The sequence below is a fragment of the Gopherus evgoodei genome, chromosome 2 (genome assembly GCF_007399415.2).
Source record: "Gopherus evgoodei ecotype Sinaloan lineage chromosome 2, rGopEvg1_v1.p, whole genome shotgun sequence".
Lineage (NCBI taxonomy): Eukaryota > Metazoa > Chordata > Testudines > Testudinidae > Gopherus > Gopherus evgoodei.
The window spans coordinates 159,053,477-159,075,723 of record NC_044323.1 but is presented as its reverse complement, the minus strand read 5'-3'; the positions used below and the strand labels follow the sequence as shown (position 1 = coordinate 159,075,723).

At 47.4% G+C, this 22,247-nt stretch overlaps 1 protein-coding gene across 3 annotated transcripts in view; it reads right to left on the bottom strand.

The window, feature by feature from the left end:
* Positions 1-860: 860 nt before the first annotated feature.
* GFRA2 (GDNF family receptor alpha 2) overlaps positions 861-22,247 on the bottom strand; it is a 104,155-nt gene continuing 82,768 nt past the window's right edge. For 2 of the 3 annotated variants that reach the window (XM_030552127.1, XM_030552129.1), the window contains 5 exons: positions 19,428-19,537; positions 17,829-17,969; positions 10,836-11,011; positions 3,793-3,846; positions 861-2,066 (listed from right to left, as the gene is read on the bottom strand). In XM_030552127.1, coding sequence (XP_030407987.1) covers positions 1,938-2,066; positions 3,793-3,846; positions 10,836-11,011; positions 17,829-17,969; positions 19,428-19,537 — 610 coding nt within the window. In that variant the 3' untranslated portion in view covers positions 861-1,937. The remainder of the gene's footprint in view (positions 2,067-3,792; positions 3,847-10,835; positions 11,012-17,828; positions 17,970-19,427; positions 19,538-22,247) is intronic. The other variant, XM_030552128.1, reaches the window with a different exon arrangement.

The following is a 22,247-nucleotide window of genomic DNA, read 5'->3' as shown; positions in this document are numbered from 1 at the left end:
TTAAAAATCCTGTGAGATGCCTAGCTGCTTCTTTCAGGGCCTAGATAGCTTTAAAAAACTGGCCCTAAGTGCCTAGCAGACTTAGGAGCCTATGTCTCACTTGCAGAAGGGACTTGGGCACTTTGGAGCCTTTGAAAGCCAATAGAACTGAGGCTCTCAGTACCTCAGTCAGGTTTGAAAATGAGACATAAGCTCCTAAGTCACTGAGATGCTTTTGAAAATCTTCCCTTTAGCCTCTCTGGGCCTCAGTTTCTGGGGATAACAGCAGTGCCCAGCTTTATAGGGGTGTGGTGAAAATAAATGCAGAGAGACTATGAGTTGAACAGACACTGTGGTAATGGGGCCATATAAGTACCTAAAATAGAGAGATTACCTGATCTCACATGGAACATAAGATACCCGACTACCAAGTCTGGACAAATGCCTTCTTTCTGCCAGCCCAGTCAGCCCTCTGCTTCCAATTTCCATGAACTGTGCCACAAATGGCCGTTTAGAAGCCACCCTCCTTGACTGCTGCTGCACTTGGTGGGGGCACTGGCGGCAGCCAGCACAAGGACATCCACAGAGCAGCAGGAGCCAGGCACTTTGAACTAAACAGGACACCATTTGCTTCCTATGATGTTTATTTAGCCATTGGTTAAACTTATTGGTTGCTCTCCTGTTCCCGAAGCCCCATTGGAGGCTGGGAGAATTAAGGTTTCGTTTTTGTTCTTGGTTTATTTTTTTTCCATTATAGACATTATTAAAAAAAATAAATTTTACAATACATTTTTGTTGTTTGATCATTTTAAAAAAAGGAAAGAAAGGAATTACAAAAAAAAGCCACACAGTATATGTATATGGTTATGTATATACATACATATATGTAGATATAGGTGGTCTCTATATACATACACTATATATGTATATATAAAACAAAAGAAAACGAAAAGAGAGTAACATACAGAGGCCCCCATTCATGGATGGCCTCTCCCATCCAACCCAAACCCAACAGGATAAAGGAAAAGATCCCCATCGAAAGAGCAATTTGGAAATGTCATGACAACCTTTTAACGGTGGAGGTTTTTGTGTTTGATTTTAAAATTTTCACCAACCCCAGGAAAGGAAAAGATTTAAAGAGACACTCCTCTCCCCTTGGAACTGGTAAAAGATCCCCTGGGTTCCGAGTTGCCTGCATTCTGATCCAGTGTTTGCCCATCCAGTCAGGGATGCAGCCTCAAAAGGGAGATTGGGGTCTGCATGTGAAACATTCATTGCCCCCCCACAGACACACCTGCCCCACCGTGGTTTGAGTGGAGGATGTAAAACACTAGCGTGGGGATCTCCCAGGATACAGAACACCAGACTTCATCTGGGGTGGGAATTAAACATATAGAATTCTCAAGCCGCAAAGAGAAACTGAACATGGGGAGGGAAAAAAGGTCTCTATCCTTTGCTCCATCCTCTTGCAAACAGCTATAGTGATCCTGACACTGTCAGAGTCCATCCAGGAAGTGGCAGGTCATTCTCTGTCCCTTGGCCTTCACCAAAGCTTCAGTAGGTCACCGCCTGTTCCTCCATAGTTCTGTTCACAGCTTTGGATCCATTGTTTGTGTGTGCACGCATGTATATGTGTGTGGGTGAGTCTGTTTGTTGTGAGTCTCAGGTTCTTGCTTCAGAAAGGAAAAAACCATAAGTACCTATAAAAGAAAATGATCAAAGTTCATCCACTGGGATGCATGTCCACCCAGAGGTCTGTGATTCCAGGGCCAGCATTAACTCTGTCCTTGCACATTAAGTGTCTGACACAAGGATTCTCTTTTATTTAATTTCTCAAAAGCAGAAACCCTGGGAGAAAACAACTTGAGAGAGAGAATTCTTGCAAGAGTTTTTGGGTGTGCGCACACGCGAGCGTGGGTTTTGTTGGCATTTCCTTCACAATGCTGCTTCTCTCTCCTTTATAATGCCAGTTTCATGAGAAGGAATGGGAGAGCAGAGAGGATACCCCTGGCTGAATGTCGGCTGCCAGATGCCTTCTGGTCCACAAAAGTCTTCTGGTCTGGCATAATGTCTGTGGTCAGCTGTGTCTGTGGGCACAGAAATGGAAAACAGAAGTTTAGTTCAGTGGCAGAGCTCTGTGTTTGCATAAGGGACAAGCATCTGATCTTATCTTGAAATAATGTATCTGCTGTAATAAACACTGTTTCTAACTGCTCATAGATTTTAAGACCAGGAGGGACCAATACATCTTCTAGTTTGACTCCTGCATAACTCAGGCCAGAGAATAACAGCCAGTTATCTCTGTATTGAGCCCAGTAATTTGTGTCTGTCTACAGCATATCTTCCAGCAAGGGATCCAATATTGTCTTGAAGACATCAAGAGATGGATAATCTACCACTTCCCTTGGTAGCTTGTTCCAATGACTTTTCCCCTCATCGCTGGAAAATCATGCTACCAACTGTAGCCAGATCTGGTTGGCTACAGGGGCTGGGTGGGGATCTTTGGGAAATAGCTTTTAATTTTCTTCTGAATTTGGGAGGGGGTTCAAAGAAACCAAAGAGCTTTCATTTTGTCTCTAAAATTGGATTTTTTCCTCATATTTTTTATTTTTTCAAAACTGAATTTTTCATTTCAAAATGTTGGGTTTTTTCCCCAAATTTTTTAGGGGTTTCCCCCCCCAAAATTTTGAAAATATCAACCCTGCTCTATAATTTGTTGGGAAAAAACAGGTAAATTTTTTTGTGAAAATTTCATCCAAAATTTCCTCTTTTTTGGTATTTAAAAATGTCATCAACATTTCAAGATCTGAAGAAAAAAAAATCATATCAACCAGCTCTTCACAAATCTGCTGGGTCACAGCTGTTCCGAGCTAACTCTTCTTCAGCGGATCTAAACAGAACACATTTTGAGCTCAATCGTTATGATGCCAGTATGGACGCGGTCTAGCTGAACAGTAATGCTATGCCTCCCACTGCTATCCTACGGTGCACCACTGGCCTTGTGAAATCTCCCAGAATGCACTGTATATAGAAGCTGAGCTGTGGAAGAGGTACCCAGAGGGCATTGCAACTTTTTGCTTTAGTGTGGATGAGAAGCAAACCTGCAAAGGGACCTTAAACCGATTCAGCCTGGCTAATGTGGACACACTAAACCATTTGTGCTTAATCCAGCTGAATAGAAATGGTTCAGTTCTCTAGTATAGATAAGGCCTAAGATACTCTGGCAAGATGCTTGGCCCCTTCAACTTCCCATTGCTTCATTGCCTGGACAATACTTAGATTCCAAGGTGACAGGGGCTATGGGCAGGTCTGTACAGCAATTAAACACCAGCAGCTGACCCGGGTCAGCTGACTTGGGCTGTAAAATTGCAGCGTAGATACTCAGGCTCATGCTGGAGCCCTATAGGAACACCTAAGATTGAACATACAGAACACTGCAGAATTGGGCTGTAATTAGAGTTAGCACATATTCTAGAGCCAGCAAAACACAACAGGGGTGAGTAGGGATACACACATACAGTGCCACTAAGACGTGGAAACAGAGTAGGAACAGGCTCACAGGGTTACAAAAGCTTGGCTGTTTTCTTTAATTTCTTAAAGTGTCGCCCTGTAGATATAGTCCTTGAAAACCAGCTCAGCTTAGAGAAACCTTATAGTCCCAATAGATATGCTGAGCCTCATTTGTAACAGAATCTGACTCCATCTCTTGCCTCTATTGGCATGTACGCATGGCACAAAGCATCCCCATGCTCACACTTCCATGCTCTCCAGCCTGCCCTTTTCTCTCTTCCCAGGAGATGCCATGATATATACCTCCGAGAAGCAGAGACTGTGCTCTTTGGATTTGTTTAGCTTCGGTCCATGTTCCTGTGGAGGAGAGAGAACAAGCCAGGAGGTCTTGCCAATTGTCTTAGGGTTTCAAGCAACCTGAAATCAGACTTGGTAGCCAACTATCATTACCCCCATTTTATAGATGGGGAAACAGAGGCAGAAAGAGCTAACGTGACTTACCCAGGATGACACATTAAGTTTGTGGCAGAGTGGAACAGAGCACAGGAGCCACTATATTACATTCCTTCACAGAACTGGAAATAGAACCCAGGAGTCCTGACTCCCAGGCATGTGCTTTAAATAATAGACCATCCATGCTGCATCATGGACAGACTGTGCTTGATCAGAGATTAACACCTGTAACCGCCATGGAACATCACTGGTCGCTCCTCACAGTCTGTGACAGAATAAAGGGGGTGTGAGGAAACATCTTTGTCAGGCAATTCCAGAGCAAGCTTCCTCCTTCCTGTCATTTCTCTTTAATCTCCAAAAAAAGCAGTAAGATCTACCTCTGATGTTACATTGTGGATGAGACAAATCATTCCCTTTAGCTGGTAAGAAAAGAATGTGCTGGCCTGTTCCGTACCCTCAGTTCTAAAGGCCTGACTCATTCCACCAGCCCCACTCAAACAAGCTGTCCCTCCGGAGCACACTAAGCCCAATTTCATTGGAGCTGAACTTTTGTCGTTTTCCACTGTCCTTGCAGAGCTGGCCTACAAGGGCATCCCGAATTGTTTTTATTCTGATCACAGGCCTGCAATTACCAGGCTTCCACATTTGCATGGGGCATTTGAAGGTAGTTCAGAGTGTGTGTCTGGTGTTGAAACATTAAGTCTTTCTGTGTGCTCTGCGTATGCTGGGGCTGCCAGAAAAGCTTTGAGAAGGAGAGAAGAAAGAAAATTCTCATCCCTTGCTCCCTGGGCTGCTTAGCCTCTCTGCTGGACTCCTGCCTAGAGCTGGGCAGATAGTGCAAACAAAATAAATCTGCAAATATTCATTCAACTTCTGCAAACTCGATTGAATACGTGTTCCTTGCCTGAAAGTCTTCAAGCAGATGAATCCAGATATCGTTATTATTTTTTGTATGGCAATACAGCTACCAAGCCCCACTTGGGTTGGAGGCCCCACTATGTTAGGTGACATACAAACATCTAGCAAGAGACAGTCCCTGCTCTGAGGAACTCATGGCACAAACACTAACGATGTAAAATTTCCCACACAGGGTACGTCCACACTGCAATTAAGAACCCGCAGCTGGCCTATGCCAGCTGACAGGTTTGCAGGGCTTGGGCTGTGGGCCCGTTTAATTGTAGTGTAGATGTTCAGGTTCGGACTGGAGCCCAGGTTCTAGGACCCCGCAAGGTGGGAGAGTCACAGAGCTCAGCTGCAGCCCACGCCGAATCATCTACACCTCAAATAAACAGACCCACAGACCGAGCCCCGCAAACCCGAGTCACTTGGCACAGGCCAGCAGTGTCTAATTGCGGTGTAGACATACCCTTTGAGAGGAAATTCTGAATCTGCATCAGGATGGGCTAGTTATCTAAGGGCCTGTCTTCCCAGCAGTGTTATATTGAGGTATAATTCAAGTGTTGCCCTTGAGCCAATTTCCATCCACACACACGCATCTCTAGCTTAAGATAAGTGTTGCTTTCAACTGAGGCTAGCTGGCTTGTTGGATGGGGGATGGAGTTCGAGCGCTGCAGATGCTGGAGCTAGTGCAACTCGAGCGTTTTTTGCTGTGTGGCCACTCTCACTCGAGAGGTATTAACTCAAGTGTCGATAGCGCAAGTTAACCCTGCAGTGAAGACAAACCTGGAGAGGAGACCTTGTCTTCTCTGGAATGCCAGGTGGTGTTAAGTATCCGTCATGCATCCGACAAAGTGGGTATTCACCCACGAAAGCTCACGCCTCAATACATCTGTGAGTCTATAAGGTGCCACAGGACTCTTTGCTGCTTTTACAGGTTGTGTTAGAACACATCCTTGACGAGTCATGTTAACTGACATGCTGTCAAACATGACTTTGCTGGGACTGTTGCATTCAGCATTGTGTTGTGGGCAAACTCTCTTGGAACTATATATAGGCTCAATCCCTGACGTGGTATTAAACTCAGAGGCCCTTGTGGATCCTGACTGCAAGATGTAGGATTCTGTGATACTATGACTCCTGATGGCTGTGTTCTAACATCACCTACCTTTCTAGTGAAGACAAGCCCCACACCGGAATTCAGCCAGGGAGCAGAAGCAGTTCAATGTAGCTTAGGAGCGAATGGTGCTTGTTGCATGCTGCAGGGGAGGGGCTGTGGGAATGGGGAAATAGCCCTGAGAAGAGTTCAGATTCTGTATCAGGTGGGTTGCCCCTACAGACTATTTTATGCCTGGTCTCCCACCAGTAATAGCCCCGACTCAGCCATTATGGGCCAGCACAAGCACAGACAAGGACAGGCTGGGGTTTGCACGAATGGAGCTAACTGGTGGTGATTCCAGTTACAAGTTTCCATGGCTTCGGAGGGCTCAGCTAAAAACTGGAGCATAAATACCTAGAGTCCACTGCCGCTGCTTGTGCTGCACTTGGGTTTGGTAGCAGTGCAGCTACTCTGACTTCAGGCCGTCAGGGCTACTCCAGAGTGTACATGAGACTAATTATTCTTCCATTTTGTGTCAGTCTGAAAGGGGCTGTGGGTTTTGTCCAGTTCCAGCCACTGGTTCTAAGCCTGCAGACTGGCCAATCATACATAAGACAGTCTCTCCCATGAAACTCTTGCAAGAGAGAGCTGAGAAGGGTAAGGTGAGGCTAGGAATAAGCCTCTGTAAGGAGCAGGCACAGTTCAAGGACAAAAGCACTAACAAGAAGCTCTCCCAATCTCACTACAATAGGCCTTTTAGTGCCGGAGATGGCCATAAACGCACTGAAATCTCTCAATGTGAAGTGAGATGGAGGCCATTAGACTCATCTCTTCCTTTCATCCTTTTGCAGTTCAGAGTTAAAGGAAAAGTGGACAGACTCAAGAAAGTGAGATTTGTACTGTCTGAGTGAGTTGCTGGGGGGATGGGATTTTCATTCATATTTCAGAGCCCACCGTGCTCCCGGGGAGGCTACCACTGCAAAATGGTAAAGCACACGCACACCCACAAATACACAGGAGGACACACACATGGCACTGTTCTTCCAAGAAAAACTTTTACTGAAGTTCAAAAATTACAAGCTAACTTTTTCTTCTCATTTTCTTGCCCGATGACAGATAGTGAGTCAGTTGCAGATCTAGACGTGAATCCCAGGAGTGCTTTCTAGTCCCCTGGCTCTCACCGACAAAGCACACCTTAATTCTTGACAAAGTGGTATGAACTGAAAATCTAAGCGCATAGTTCTCTTCTCAGCTACACTGGTGTAAATGTGAGTAACCCCACTAAGGTCAATGTTGGTGTAACTGCACTGGGTTTAATTCTACTCTCACTTGCATTAGTGTAAATCTGGAGTGACTCTGGTGAAGTCAATAGAGTCACACCAGTGTACCTGATAGGAGAATTAGGCCTAATGACTTTAATGGAGATACTCTTGATTCACCCAGTGGGTCAAATCCAGACTTGCTCACTCGGGGTCAGATTCTATCTTACACAGGTATATATCAGGCACTACTCCAGTGACTTAATGGAGCTATTCCTGATTTATAAAGGAGTGACTGAGCCTGATTTTGGAGTAAATCCATTGTCACATCCCTGAAGTCAGTGGAGTAACACAGGCCAAGCCCTCTGTCAGTATATTTGGGGCAGCTTGACCGAAGCCAATGGAGCTGTGCCTGTTTTTACAAGCAGAGAACATGACCCTCTTCACAGTATAGAGGATCAGAATAGGGCCCTGTGTGTTACTCAGTTTTCACTCAGGTATCGCAATTCTGAAAAAAAAATCAGGAAAAAATTGTTCCAGGGCAAACCGAAAAGGAATTTTTCAAAAAACTTCGACAAGTCCAAAATCAAAAAAGAAATAAATAAATGTCAGGTTGAATGAAATGTTTTATTTTGACAAAATCACAATGTTTTGGGTTCTGGACCATTTTTAAATATCTGGAGGTTTTTTCCAGTAAAATTAGAAGGCTATTTTGAAGCACATAGTTGTTCTGAACCCCCCCAAAAAATCGAAATATTTTGTTTCATAAAATGTCAAAATGAAACGTTTTGATTTTTTCCAATTTTTTTAAGGTGTTTTTCAACCAAAACTTGGTTGGTTCCAACTCCAATTCCCAACCAAATCTGCATTCTTCACTGAACAAGAGTTACAGCAAAAACATTTTATCCAGCTCTCTTCCCACTCAGTTCTCCCTGAGTAGCAACTGAGCTCAGGGTCTGATCTAGTGGAGTTCACTGGGTTTACTACGAGCAAAACTAGTCCTCTAGTAATTGACTCCAGCAATATACCGCCACACCACCACCACCAGCACTTCCATCATCAGGTGGCAAATGGAGCAGAAGATGCAGTAACGCTGATAACACCATTGTTTTTCCCTTTCTTCCCACTTAGAAGAACAATTCTGCCAAGCGTGTCTCACAATGAACAGTGAGCCAAGTGCCCACCAAGGCGACGGCGGGGCCCTGATGTGTTGCAATTCTAGCATGAAATTGAGCTGCTGATTGTCTCACGGAGTGGTAACTAGAAAACATAAGATGTAATTACTCAAGTATGCCGGATCTAATTAGAGGCTGCCCAAGGGTGACATTGCTGCCTTCACGTGTGCTCGTCAGCCTGAAGGAGAAGAAGAGACTTACTTTGTTTCTGCAGAGGTGGACAGAGAATCATCCTCCGGTTGGGACTGTGAGTAGGAGATGTCCATCTGTCTAGCTAGCTCTTTGGGGTAGGGACCGTGTCTTTCTGTGTGTTTGTACAGTCCCTAGAGAAGATCAGGGCCTCTGGGCATTACCATCTGATAAACATTAAAAGATGGGGGCCAGCGGAGTGTTCCAATAGCTGTCTGTACACCACTCCGATCAGTGTGGTAACTTGAGGCTTCAGGTGCAGGGATGAGGGGAGTAGTAATTTCTGGGTGGGTCTGAGGCTTCATCTAGACTAAGACTGAAGGTTATTGGATGAGGTTACCTATCTCGGTCCCAATACCTTCTAAAACTCTAGACCAGACGAGGTAAATTGTACTACAGCATGTGCTAAACGGGTTGAGTTAAAGCCTTGCTATAGTGCAGCTTGCCTTGTCTTCACTAGAGTTTTAGAAAGCAATGGATCGAACTAGCTAACAACACATCTTTCAGTCCTAGGGCAGAGCAATACTGTAATCATTGGGAGAGTAGATGTACCTGAGCTGGCTTTAGTCTAGCGAGCTCGATTACCAGAATAGCGCACAAATTGGACAAGCCCACCTGGAATCCTGAGTAATTACTTGGGTGGGTAGCCCCTGCTGAAGCACATGCTGCCACAACTTCACTGCTATCAGTACCCCATCCAGCTAGATTACAGCTAGCCCAGGTATGTCTCCACAACCTGCAATCACACTCTGTGACCACCGCATAGACATATCACTCTTCTAGGCAAAGCTGTGAAGGAGAATGCCAAATGGGCATGGCCAGCTCTTGCTGCAGAATGAGAATAACTCTCAAGCAATTGGAAGTCTGCAGGGCCAGAGGAATTTGAGGAGGCCAAGGATGGAGCTGTGAATTGTGGTTTAAGGGTTAAATTCTAAGATCTTTGAGTCACGGAGTGTGGGGGAATCAGGGCCCTGCATCCCTCTTCCTGAGATTCACTGTGACTCTCAGCCCGCAGTAAAACAGAAGGTTTATTAGACAACAGGAACACAGTCCCAAGCAGAGCTTGTAGGTACAACCAGAACCCCTCAATCAAGTCCTTCTGGGGAGTTCAGGGAGCTTAGACCCAGCTTGGAGTTCCCTGCATTGCACCGCCCAGCCCAAACTGACTCTAAAAATCCCTTCAGCAGCTCTCTCCCCCTTCCCCTCTGCTCCTCCTCTCCTTTGTTCAGTCTCCGGGGCAGAATGCGTCACTTCTTCCCATCCCCCTCCTGGCTCAGGTTACAGCTCAGGTAGCTTCCTTCTCATCCCCAATGTAACTCCCCGGCAACATTCCCAAGTCTAATCCGCCCTGCTCCCTGCTCCGTCACACCTTGCCAGCACCTGTGGGTTTGTTTTTGTTTCTGGATTCGATTCAAAAGCAGAAGGGACCTTATCTTCCAGTTCTGGTTCCTGTTTAGTTATGGCTAAAATCTCAGGAGGGCAGCTCAGAAGATTGCAATCCAAGGTGGGGAAAATCCCACAAAAGCAACTATAGTCCTAAGAGATTATCTATTTGGGGTCATTGTCTTAACAGAATCACCTGCCAAGGTTTCATTGCCCTGGAACCTGAGTATGGGCCCCCAATTCAGCCTCAGACATAATCTTAATCTTGATCCAGATCCCACCACCTCCTCCCCAGCCCATCGCCAGCAGAATAACACAGCGGTGTGCGTGCATAGGGGCATACGTGCAGGCCATAAATCCACAGGCTGTGTCTGGACACTGATGGGCACTTTCAGCTTCCAGTGCTCGCCCAAAGCAGGAAGGCTAGCCAACTCGGGCAAAAACTGGTAGCCCGTGGGTCACTGCATGGGAAAGCATGAGCCTGGGAGAGATCCATCCCAAATAAGAGAAGGCGAAAAGAAGTTAAACCATCTAATACACATAACACTGAGCACACTGGGGCTGGGGCTGTTCAGGAGCCCTGGAGGATTCTGGGTAATGGAGATGTAGCAGGGGCTGGGCAGAGCCCAGGGAGATTCTGAGTAACAGAGAATACAGTTCTGGGCATGGGCCAAGGGGATTCGGGGTAACAGAGAATTTGGCGCTGTAATAACTCAAGAGGTACACTTGCAAACAGCAGCCTTCAATAGACAACCCTCATTTTTCAAGACCGTAGGCTAAGTCCCAGCAGGCACATCAATATGTGGGAAGCTTTGGCCAAGCTAGGTCCATGCATTCAATTAAAACGTGTCTTCTGTGAAGAGGGAGCAGGAGCCGGAGCCGAGGTCCTACCTGAACAGAGGTGCAAGTTGTGATCACACTGGTGTCGTAGATGGTGTTGCTGTCATTGATGTCATCTGGAAAAGCGGGGCTCTTTTCTGTCTTAGGGGGCAGGGTGACAGGCTGCGAGGGGTTTTTGGGGGACAGATTGACATCCGTACCATTGCCGAAGGCCTGAATGGCATTTCCTGTGAATGGAAAGAGAGACAGAGCTTTGGGGATGTGGTTTCACTATCAACTTCTATGCACACAACTCACAGGGCATACAAAAATAAATACTAAACATGCTGTGCTTCCCCATGGATCTGAAAACACTTTACAAATATTAGGAATGGATTAAAGCTCACAAACTTCCCCTCCTCATGAGACAGGTCAGCATAATCCCCATTTTATAGATGGGGAAACTGAGGCACCCAACCAGGATGCAACTTGCCCAAGGCCACACAGCAAGTTGGCAGTAGATGCCAGATCAAAGGCCATGGTAGACATGACATCCTTGCTCCAACCATTACACAACGTTACTTCCTTAGACTGGGAATGGAACCCAGGAGTCCTGACTCCTGGACCACTGTGCTGATCACTAGAGCACAATCCTTTCCCAGGGCAAGGAGTAGAACCCAGGATCCCTGACAGCCCATTCCCTCCTCTAACCACTAGAAATGTTGCTTGCTGTGTTTTAGGGTGGCTCCCAGCTGGTTGTATCAAGCTTCATGGTCATCAGGGATCGTGGCTAGGGGCTGACTTAGATAACGACTGAGAGACAGCCACTGCTATCCCACGCCCAGACTCTCACACCAGCAGCCCATGAGAGGAGATAGTTGCTGGGGCTCTGTTGGGCCAACCGGACAGCCTCCTCCTTGGGAGGGAGTCTGCTTGCTTCCAAGCAGCTGCCGAAGCAAAAGCCCTCAAGCTTTATTTGCACACGTCCCACTTTGAGACGCATGCCATGGCAGAGAGAGCCAGGAGTCACTAGCTGTCAGTGGGATACCGAGGCCAGGGGTGGGAGTGAGCAGGCATCAAACAATGTGGGCAAGTTATTTCTCTTCCTGTCAGGCTGTCATCTCTCATTCATACTCTTCTTCCTTCCTGGCCTCACACCTTCTCTCTCTCACACACTCTCTACCCACCTATCCTCCTTCTCATTTCCTGCTCCTCATTCCAGCCCTCCTTCCTGCCCAGACCTCACTGCTTTGGGACCCAGCCTGCCGCGCTGAGGTTCTGCTTCATTAGCTCTGACACAGCCCCTGCAGATCAAAGTGTTTTCCTCTCCTTAACCCTCCCTCCCCCTGCCCCAAGCCCGTTACTCAAATATCACAAAATCCCACCACAGAGGGGATACATCTTACGAACTCTCATCTCTAGTGGGGACCCCACCTCCTCCCTGAATCCAGGGAAGGGGACTGAGAGCAGCAGTGCTGGAACTAGGGGTGAGCCACACCCCTTGGCTTGAAGTATTAATAACAAACACCACAATGCATGGTTTCCATCATGAGCAGCCCCACCCCTGATGCAGAGGACTCTGTGTCTCATGGATCCCCTGGGATGGTCCTGGAGTCCTCCTCGCTCCAGCCCATTGCTCTGCAGAGGTTGTCAATGGCTTTCCCATGCAGAAGATTGGGGCTAGCAGCAGTTCTGCTCTCCAATAGTAACTCCTCCTTCCCCATCTCTATGTCTCACACACACACATGCACACGAGGCCCTAGTCTGTTTCAAGGTGGCAGCCAGTGGCAATTCTACCCAATGGCACAAGAAAAGTTTCCAAAGAGGGTGAGGGGAAGGGGAAACTAGGCATCGTGCGCTGACCTGCTGCTCTGGCTGCATGGGCTCTGTGCTCAGCGCAGAGATAAATGCCCGGGTGCATTGTCTCCAGCCCCGCTCCCCACTGCGGCGCCATCACAGAGAATATGGCAGTTGCTGATGGAAACAGCACAAATTACACCGTCTCCACTGAGCCCCGGATTCCTCTCCAGCTCTGCGTGCAGGAGAGGTATCTGAGGGGTGCGGCGGCAGTGTTTAGGGAAGGCAGAGAAAAGAAGAGAGTGATGGGATGGGAGTTACTGGAAAGCAGAACTAAAAATACCATCTGGTAGAGGATCTTCCACCTCCATTTCCTCACCTTCTCACCTCCTTCCTCTCCCTATCTTCCTTCCCCATTACCTCCCATCCTCCTTTACCTCCTTCTCATCTTTCATCTGTCCCTTCCCCTTGCTACACCCACCCTCATCCCCCAAATTCAGCATCCCCGCTCCCTTCACTGGGCATCTCTTCCGGCCCATAGGCATTCTCATCAGCCCTAGATGCACCATGGGCAAAGCACACCAGAGGCAGAGGTTTCCAGCTCCCCCAGACAGGGATAATGCACAGGAGCCAGAAACCTGGAAGAGATCAGCTGCTAGCCACATGGTTCAAAGCCACTGAGTTCAAGGTGCTGCCCTTCCCTCCAACACACCTTAATCTTTCCTCTCACCACCTTCCCCACTATGACACCCCTATTGCTCATTGCAAAGGAAAAAGAAATGACAAATGAGCAGGAGGGTAGAAGAGTTAGGTAGCATTGCCAGCGTGTAGGGTCTGATTGTGAGTTTCATGATAGTCGGTGTTTTACTTAGAACCCAGTATCTAATGTAAGTAAGTGCATGAGAATCTCAGTTCTTTGGAAACAAAAGCCATAATTCCAGCCCTCCTGGTGTGACAATCACTAGTCAGCCAATCAGGATACATATAACATTTATAAAGTCAATGTAGTAATCTTTGAATAGTCTATGTATCTATAGCATCTGTCACATCTGGTTACAGAGAAAAGCTTGAAAAAGTGACCCAAGTGTTCCTTAAAGGCTCAGAAACTAGAAGGCAAAGAAAAAAAGCCCCTAAATTGTGTGCGTCTGGGGGTTAATCTCATGAGTATTAAGCTTATTTCATTATTTTTGAAGCCCAGACTTGGGGGTTGGGGTTGGCACTATTGGTAATAGGAGAAACTGAGGAGAGCTGTGGTACTCGGAGTTCACAGACCTGGAAAGAATTATACTTGGAGTGGAGACAGGGGTTGTGGCTTAAGGACACAGGGTACAGGAAGGCTAGCAAGTTAAAGAAGTGTGCATTGGATGAATCGACTATCAGGTGGATAGAAAGCTGTCTAGATCATCGGGCTCAGTGGGTAATGATCAATGGCTTGATGTTTAGCTGGCAGCCGGTATAAAGTGGAGTGCCCTAGGGGTCAGTCCTGGGGTCCATTTTGTTCAACATCTTCATTAATGATCTGGGTGATGGGATGGATTGCACCCTCAGCAAGTTCATGCATGACACGAAGCTGTGGGGAGAGGTAGGGACGCTGGAGGGTAGGGATAGGGTCCAGAATGACCTAGATAAATTGGAGGATTGGGCCAAAAGAAATCTGATGAGGCTCAAAAAGGACAAGTGAAGAGTCCTGAACTTAGGATGGAAGAATCCCATGCACTGCTACAGGCAGAGGACTGACTAGCTAAGCAGCAGTTCTGCAGAAAAGGACCTGGGGATTACAGTGGATGGGAAGCTGGATATGAGTCAGCAACGTGCCCTTGTAGCCAAGAAGGCTAACGGCATATTGGACTGTATTAGTAGGAGCATTGCCAGCAAATCGAGGAAAGTGATTATTCTCCTCTATTTGACACTAGTGATGCCACATCTGGAGTATTGCATCTAGCTTTGAGCCCCTCACTGTAGAAAGGATGTGGACAAATTGGAACGAGTCCAGTAGAGGACAACAAAAATGATCAGGGGGCTGGAGCACATGACTTATGAGAAAAGGCTGAGGGAAGTGGTCTTATTTAGTCTGCAGAAGAGAAGCATGAGGGAAGATTTGATACCAGCCTTCAGCTACCTGAAGCAGGGTTCCAAAGAGGAGGGAACTCAGCCGTTCTCAGTAGTGGCAGATAACAGAACAAGGGTCAATCACAGAATCATAGATTTTAAGGTCAGAAGGGACCATTATGATCATCTAGTCTGACCTCCTGCACAATGCAGGCTGCAGAATCTCACCCACCCACTCCTGTATAAAACCTGTGTCTGAGCCATTGAAGTACTCAAATCATGGTTTAAAGACTTCAAGATGCAGAGAATCTTCCAGCAAACGACCCATGCCCCACACTGCAGATGAAGGGAAAACAAAACCCAGGGCCTCTGCCAATCTGCCCTGGAGGAATATTCCTTCCTGACCCTAAATATGGCGATCAGCTAAACCCTGACCATGTGGGCAAGACTCACCAGCCAGACACCCAGGAAAGAATTTTCTATAATAACTCAGATCCCAACCCATCTAACATCCCATCACCAGCCATTGGGCATATTTACCGCTAATAGTCAAAGACCAATTAATTGCCAAAATTAGGCTATCACATTATACCATCCCCTCCATAAACGTTTCAAGCTTAGTCTTGAAGCCAGATATGTCTTTTGCCACTACTACTCCCCTTGGAAGGCTGTTCCAGAACTTCACTCCTCTGATGGTTAGAAACCTTCATCTAATTTCAAGTCTAAATTTCCTGATGGTCAGTTTATATCCATTTGTTCTTGTGTCCACATTGGTGCTGAGTTTAAATAATTCCTCTCCCTCCCTGGTATTTATTCCTCTGATATATTTATAGAGAGCAATCATATCTCCCCTCAGCCTTCTTTTGGTTAGGCTAAACAAGCCAAGCTCTTTGAGTCTCCTTTCATAAGACAGGTTTTCCATTCCTCGAACCATCCTAGCAGCCCTTCTCTGGTGTCAAGTTGCAGTGGGGGAGGTTTAGGTTGGATATTAGGAAACACGATTTCATTAGGAGGGTGGTGAAGCACTGGAATGGGTTACCTAGGGAGGTGGTGGAATCTCCATCCTTAGAGGTTTTCAAGGCCCGGCTTGACAAATCCCTGGCTGGGATGATTTAGTTGGGGTTGGTCCTGCTTTGAGCAGGGGGTTGGACTAGATGACCTCCTGAGGTCTTTTCCAAACCTAATCTTCTATGATTGTATGTAGGTGGAAATAGACCTGAGTCTGTCTAGCGTATCAATGGCATGTTGCAACTGCAGTGGCACAACTGAGCTACATAATGAGGTGGGGAACAGGTGTTGGTGAGACAAGGCAATAACACATTTGTAACCTAACTCTGGACTCCAACATCTCTAGCACTCACAAGTGAGATGAGTTCGGGCAGATCTCAGTCTAAACCCTGGCAGCCATTGAGCCGTACAACAAAATGGGCACATGCTTTTGATGGGACTGATAACCTCTCTGGAGAAGCTCAGTCTCGAATAGTGGAGGATGAAGCTGGTCCAAAAGTCCCACATCACGCATCTCACACAACATTCATGCATTTGGCAGCTCTGTTGTCCTGCCTCTGTAAGTTGTAAAATGCCGTGCCACTCTCCAACATGACATAGCAAGTGTCATCCACTTTGTGGGCTGAACCGTGCTTGGCTGTGCTGTCACCGACCACTAGGCCATACTCTCCTCCCAGAGTTAGGAATCCTGACACCCAGCATTCCGGTGCTGCCTCACAAAAAGTAGTATAACCCACTGGTGATGTGTTCCCCACTCTGTGGACTAGTCCACATAGAGGATAACAGCCTGCTTAGAGCAACAGTTCTTCTTGTACTATAGCTCAGATGGCTGAGGTGTATACTGTAGCACAAAAGGCCCTAAGTTCAAATCCTGATAACTCATGTTGGGGAAAAGCAGTATGTAGTGGTATAATCAAACAGTGTGTCCTAATGAACACACATAAGGGGGCTGTATAGGTAATCTTAACTCTGCCCAATGCCTTTCACCAGCATGAAATCCTCATGATACTTTTAAGGGGAAGTTTAAGAGTAAATGCAAACTATCTGCAAATATGCAAAATAGCTTATTTGCATAGTATGTCCTACATGGTGCTGTACAGAATTTGGCAGCTGTGCAAGTCTGAACTGAAGCGCACTGGTACAGCTGTATAGGGTGAGCAGGCACTGGAAACATTAGGGTGGGGTAGGGAATGAGGGCCATAACTGGAATAGCGGGCGGTGCTACAGGTCAGGAGTCAAGGGAATTGGCAGACCGGCATATGGGGAATCTAGAACTGGAAAAACAGGGGTGCTGCTGGTCAGGATTGAGGTGCATTATTAATAATAATTATTGTATTATTTCTTTATTTACTATTTACATAGTACCAAGTGAGACAGGGCTCCTACTTCCTTCTCTACAATGCCTCCTGATGTGAAATTGATAATGCCTTCTGTTTCATGAGTGCGCTAGGCTAATCCTGCAAGGCAGGACTAAATTGCAATGGCAGAATAATCTAGGACTGCTTGCACTCAGTTGTTATCCCCAAAACAGATTACATTAGCTTGACGATTAGGCAGGGATGGGGACATTGTTAGCACTAGGTTGAGAGCTTGACAGTAACATTTTCGGATGATTAAATTGAATAACAACTAATTAAATAGATACAATTATAATACGTAATGGAGAGAATGAAACTCCCGGAGCTCAGCACACCAGAGCCTTCTTCATCAAAGCAACCTTGTCAATAGCTATCTGCAAGGTTGTACGGTTTCCCAAAACTCCACAGAAAGTAAGCCCAAGCCAGAAGGAATTTCCTAGATCTCTTTCCTGTCCAGAGACCTGGAGCAGGAGCTCCGACAGGGTCTTGTGGAGATGCCAGAATATCTAGGAGGTTACAGACACCTGCAGCACCACTGCTGAGAGAAGCTTGCAATGCAGCAGTTGTGAGCTCCCACTGACACAAAGTGCTCCTGCAGCACAGCATATAGCACTCCATGGAGTCCCTTGCATCAGACTGCTTCCCATAGCTTCTGCTGGGAGAGGCTGGGACTGGAATATCTGGGAGCTCCCCCATAGCCAGCCCTCCTGCCTGGCTCCCTACAGCACTCCTTGGTGGGAGAGAATGTGACTAGAATAGGAGGGAGGTCCCGCAAAGCCAGAGCTCCTTCCCTGCTCCCTGGGACAGGCCAAAGCCCCTTCAGACAGACAACGAGTGAAGAGAGGTGCCTTACGGAGACATGGATTTTCTGTGAAGTCTCTCAGGAACTTCTCACACTCCTCCTCCATGTTGCCACTTCCTCTGCAGGAGCACCAAGGAGACACCGTGATGCTGGCGAGGCTCGAGTCAATGTAGTTGGGTGTCATATCAAACCCTGCTCAGGAGGAAGAAAAGGGAATCAGGGGCCAGAATAGCAAAGTCTGACGGACAGAAACAGTTCTGTGTTCCCTTCTGCCCCGACAGCCTCCCCGCACAGCAGGGTGGGCTGTGCACTAGCTTGGCTCTCGTCTTCCATGCCCAGTGGATTCCTCATGATCCAGGCAGAGCTAAAGGGAACTGCAGATGGCTCGTTCCAGCCCCCACTCCCCAACCCAAGTGGCTCTGAGAGACTCCCGCTACCAGGGACTCTCCCTCCAGCTGCTCACTCAGGAACCAGCTCAGGGTGGGATCCACAGCACAGAAGGGGAAGCAGGTAACTCAGTGGGAGATGGAGGGAGGGTAACAATTTGGTGGTGGGCGAAAAGCTCCATGTCCCATAACTAGCCCCTGGTATTGTCCTGTCTAAGCAGACACATGGCTCTTGGTCCCTCTGAGCTGGCCTGGTCCCCTGCTCCTTCCTTCTCTCTGTGGGAATCTTGTCTGACTCAGACATGCTGCTGTCCTGCTGAACCTGCCCCTGCGTCTCTCTTCAGATGTGATGAGCAGAGCTGCCCTGACAGCTTCACACGGGGCCCTGGCCCACCCATCATCCCCTCTGCGTTCCTGGTGTCAGGATACCTTTGAGTCCTGGTGTCAGGATCATAACAACATTCCCCGGTTGCCCACTGTGGCCCCTGAAATGCTGTGCAGTAATTGGGGGGGGAGGGGGGCAGGGGAGAAGGAGCTCTGGGTCAGAGCAAAGCTAGAGAAGCAAAACTCTGGACTGAAGAGTGAAACTGAGTCGGAGTGACAAAGCGGCTGGATTTTCTATCTCTGAAACTCACAGCTCTCTCCCCTGCAACCTGCACCCTAGGATCTAACCTACTGCTGAAGACCTCAGGAGCACCCCTCTGGGGCAAGGCCAATCGGCATCGGCTGAGCTTGCCAGACACCTCTGCCACCTTCAGTTGTTTTCTCCCAGGTGCACCTCTAGAACCAGAGTTGTCTCCAGTAATAATACATCCTCCTTTAGCAACAGAGCGTGCTGTACATAGCAAGGCCAGCATCTCTATGCCCCTTTAACAGAGGGAAACCTGAGACTTATCCAAAGTTACACAGCAGGTAAAGGTAGGAATACAACCCAGCTCCCCCTATCCACTGGGCCACAGCATCTCCTTATAACCCCACCCTGCAGCAGATGCACAAAGGAGGTTTGGTGCTTTTGCTCTTGTGAGCTAAGAGGAAGGTTCTTGCAGATACAACTGGTTGTTCTTGCTGGCTGCAGCAGCTTTGCTAAACTTCCAACATCTGCATCCACTACCACCCTTCCAATATGCCCCAGCACTAAGTTATTCTGTCTCTAAAGTGTCAAGTCCCCCAAGCCACAATCCATAAACCAGTCCCCCCCAAACCCAGACACTGATTGAGAAAAGCAACCCTGCTGTGGTCTGTATGATGAACAAGACAGACTCACCTATTATCCCTGCGTAGGAGCCCAGACACGCCTGGTAATTATCCCCGGGGCAGCTGGTAAGTGACTGGAAAGAGACTTGACAATTTGTGTGAAAATCTGCCAGTCTTGACCTGGTTACAAAACACAAGAGAGAGAACAGAGTTTGGTTGGCTTGTCTGCTTTTTCCTCCCTAAGAACTAGTAAATTCAGTGGTTTTAAAGCAGAGAGAAAAAGAAGATAAGAGAATATATTAGAGAGGAGAGATAAAGGAGAATAACAGCTAGGATTTGCAGCAATATTTTAATGTATATGATCTCATTCTGTCATCGATCACATTCATGCAGCGTCTACCACTGTATGTCAACCATGGCTCGACACCGTTCAGGGAGATGGCGTTACTGCATCACCGTAACAGGGCATTTATGTTATTGAGAGACAGATTGGAGTGCAAACACACGCACAAAAAGTTGACAAACGGTGACTTACATCAACCTCTTTGTAGCGTAGATCCGGGTAGGTTTTGAACATAGCTCACATTCAAAACATGAGGATGCTCTGAAGATCAATTGCCCTCCCCCATTAGTCTGGCCAGCTAGAGTGAAAAGCACCAGCAGACTCAAGTGATAGGTTTCTGTGCATGGATGGGACTCTGGTTAGGGGCAACACTTGAGTAGAACTCGAGTTAACCTTGCACTAAAAACACAAACCCTCAGAAGCAAGAATCAGAATGCAGAGAAAGCATGAAAGGGACAGGGTGGGCTGAGGTATCAGGCTTGCCCCTCAAGAATAAGCGGGTTCCCGGATCTCTTTGCTGATTACGACCATGCTGATCACCACAACCTTGCAAGATTTCACTCCTCATCGGGAGGAAGATTTCCTGGTGGGCGAATGAGCTATTTATAGGGGTTGGGTTGTTTGGGGGTGGGGGTGGGCGTCTTGTTTTTCAGGAACATGCCAAAGGTTGGGTGAGTAGATTCAAAGCCTGGGCTAGTACATTCATGGGACTTTTGTAAGGCTGGATTTACAGCGAGGAAATGATATGGCTATACGCATATAGAGAGAATATCAGAGTGCCTAACCCAAGCAGACCCATGCAAATGTCATATGGCTTCTCATGGGAACATAACAATTGCCATAACAGATCAGACCTGGCTCTGACAGTGGCCAGCACCAGCTGTTTCAGAGGAAGAGGGGAGAAACCCCAGTGGACAATTAAGGAATAACCTGCTCACAGGAGAAGATTCTTCCTGACCCTCATTAGTTAGTGGCTGGTTTGTGCCCTGAAGCAGGAGGATTTATATTCCTCAGCTATTCAGCAGCTCACTGGGGACAGAGTGAGATAAAGCCCTTCCTTTTATACATACACACATTGGGAAACAAAAGGGGAAATATTTCACCTCGTTTCTCTATCGTTGTTTTAAACAGGTTCTCACAAACACAGGGAGACCCAGGCACGAAGGCCACCACTACCCCTGGCAGTAAAAAATGCTGGTTTGGAGCAGGAAGATCTGGAGAAAAGATTCTATGAAGCATCAGTGACCCATTCTCTCCTGCCTGGCATCCAGCCACTGCACTATGCACTGCTCACACAGCAAAAACCAGGAGAATTCACATCAGGCCTCTTGCAACCGTGCTCACAAAGAGAGAGACAGATCAAAGCTCTCCTTCACGGCCTACTTTTTCTGCAGCCCATTTGGAAGCTGTCCTTGGGGTCTCCTTTCCCTGCTGCTGCTAGGGATGGATGACATACCACCCTAAGACCCACTGAAGTCAGCGAGAGCCTGGCACGCTTTTCCCGGCAGTTGACGGGGTAAGGATTTCTGAGTTGTTTACAGTTTGTTCCTAAGCCAGGATGGGAACAGACACTAAGCACCTAATTCTGAGAGGTGCTGAGTTCAGTCAGCACGCCCCAGCTCCAGTGGGAGCAGAGAGTGCCCAGCACTTTGCAGGATCAAGCCTTAATGCTTTCAAAGCCTGACGGGCTGGACAACCATTGAGGGGGTTGGGTGACAGGCACTTCAGAGCCCCCTCCCACTCCTCTCAGCGCAAACACTGCCCGCCTGAGTGGCTCATACTTGCTTGACTTCAGACAGATGTGGCTTCTGAGCACAGCCGAGGCTGACGTGCCTGTCCAACTCGTTCCGAGTGGCTGGGTCCTGCCATCCCTCAGCCCTCAGGGTGACAGAAACAGAAGCCTTTAGAGCCTCACCAGCAAAAACAGCAGGAAAAACTCCCTATCTTCGCTTCAAACCTCTCTCAACAGCCTGACCTGCAAGCTCCTCTCTGACGCACTCGGGGGATGGTGTGCAGAGAGCCGGGGGACGTGAGAGTGGCTCTGCTGCAGGGCATGGGGCCGACTCTCCCTGTTGCAAGAGCAATCACTGTGCTGTCACATTGCCACAAGTTCATGTCATTAGGATCTGGGTCCACGTACAGGTTGCAAGGTGTTAGCATTACAGATAGGCCAAAGCAATAGCTCCTTCTAGGAACACTCCCACCCCAGCAGTCGCGCCTAGTGGCTGCAGCCAAAACAGGTTGCCCATCATGCCAGGTACTGTGACACCATAGAGCAGGGGTAGGCAACCTATGGCATGTGTGCCAAAGGCAGCATACAAGCTGATTTTCAGTGGCACTCAGACTGCCTGGGTTCTGGCCACCAGTCTGGGAGGCTCTGCATTTTAATTTAATTTTAAATGAAGCTTCTTAAATATTTTAAAAACCTTATTTACTTTACATACAACAATAGTTTAGTTATATATTATAGACATAGAAAGAGACCTTCTAAAAACGTTAAAATGTATTACTGGCACAAGAAACCTTAAATTAGAGTGAATAAATGAA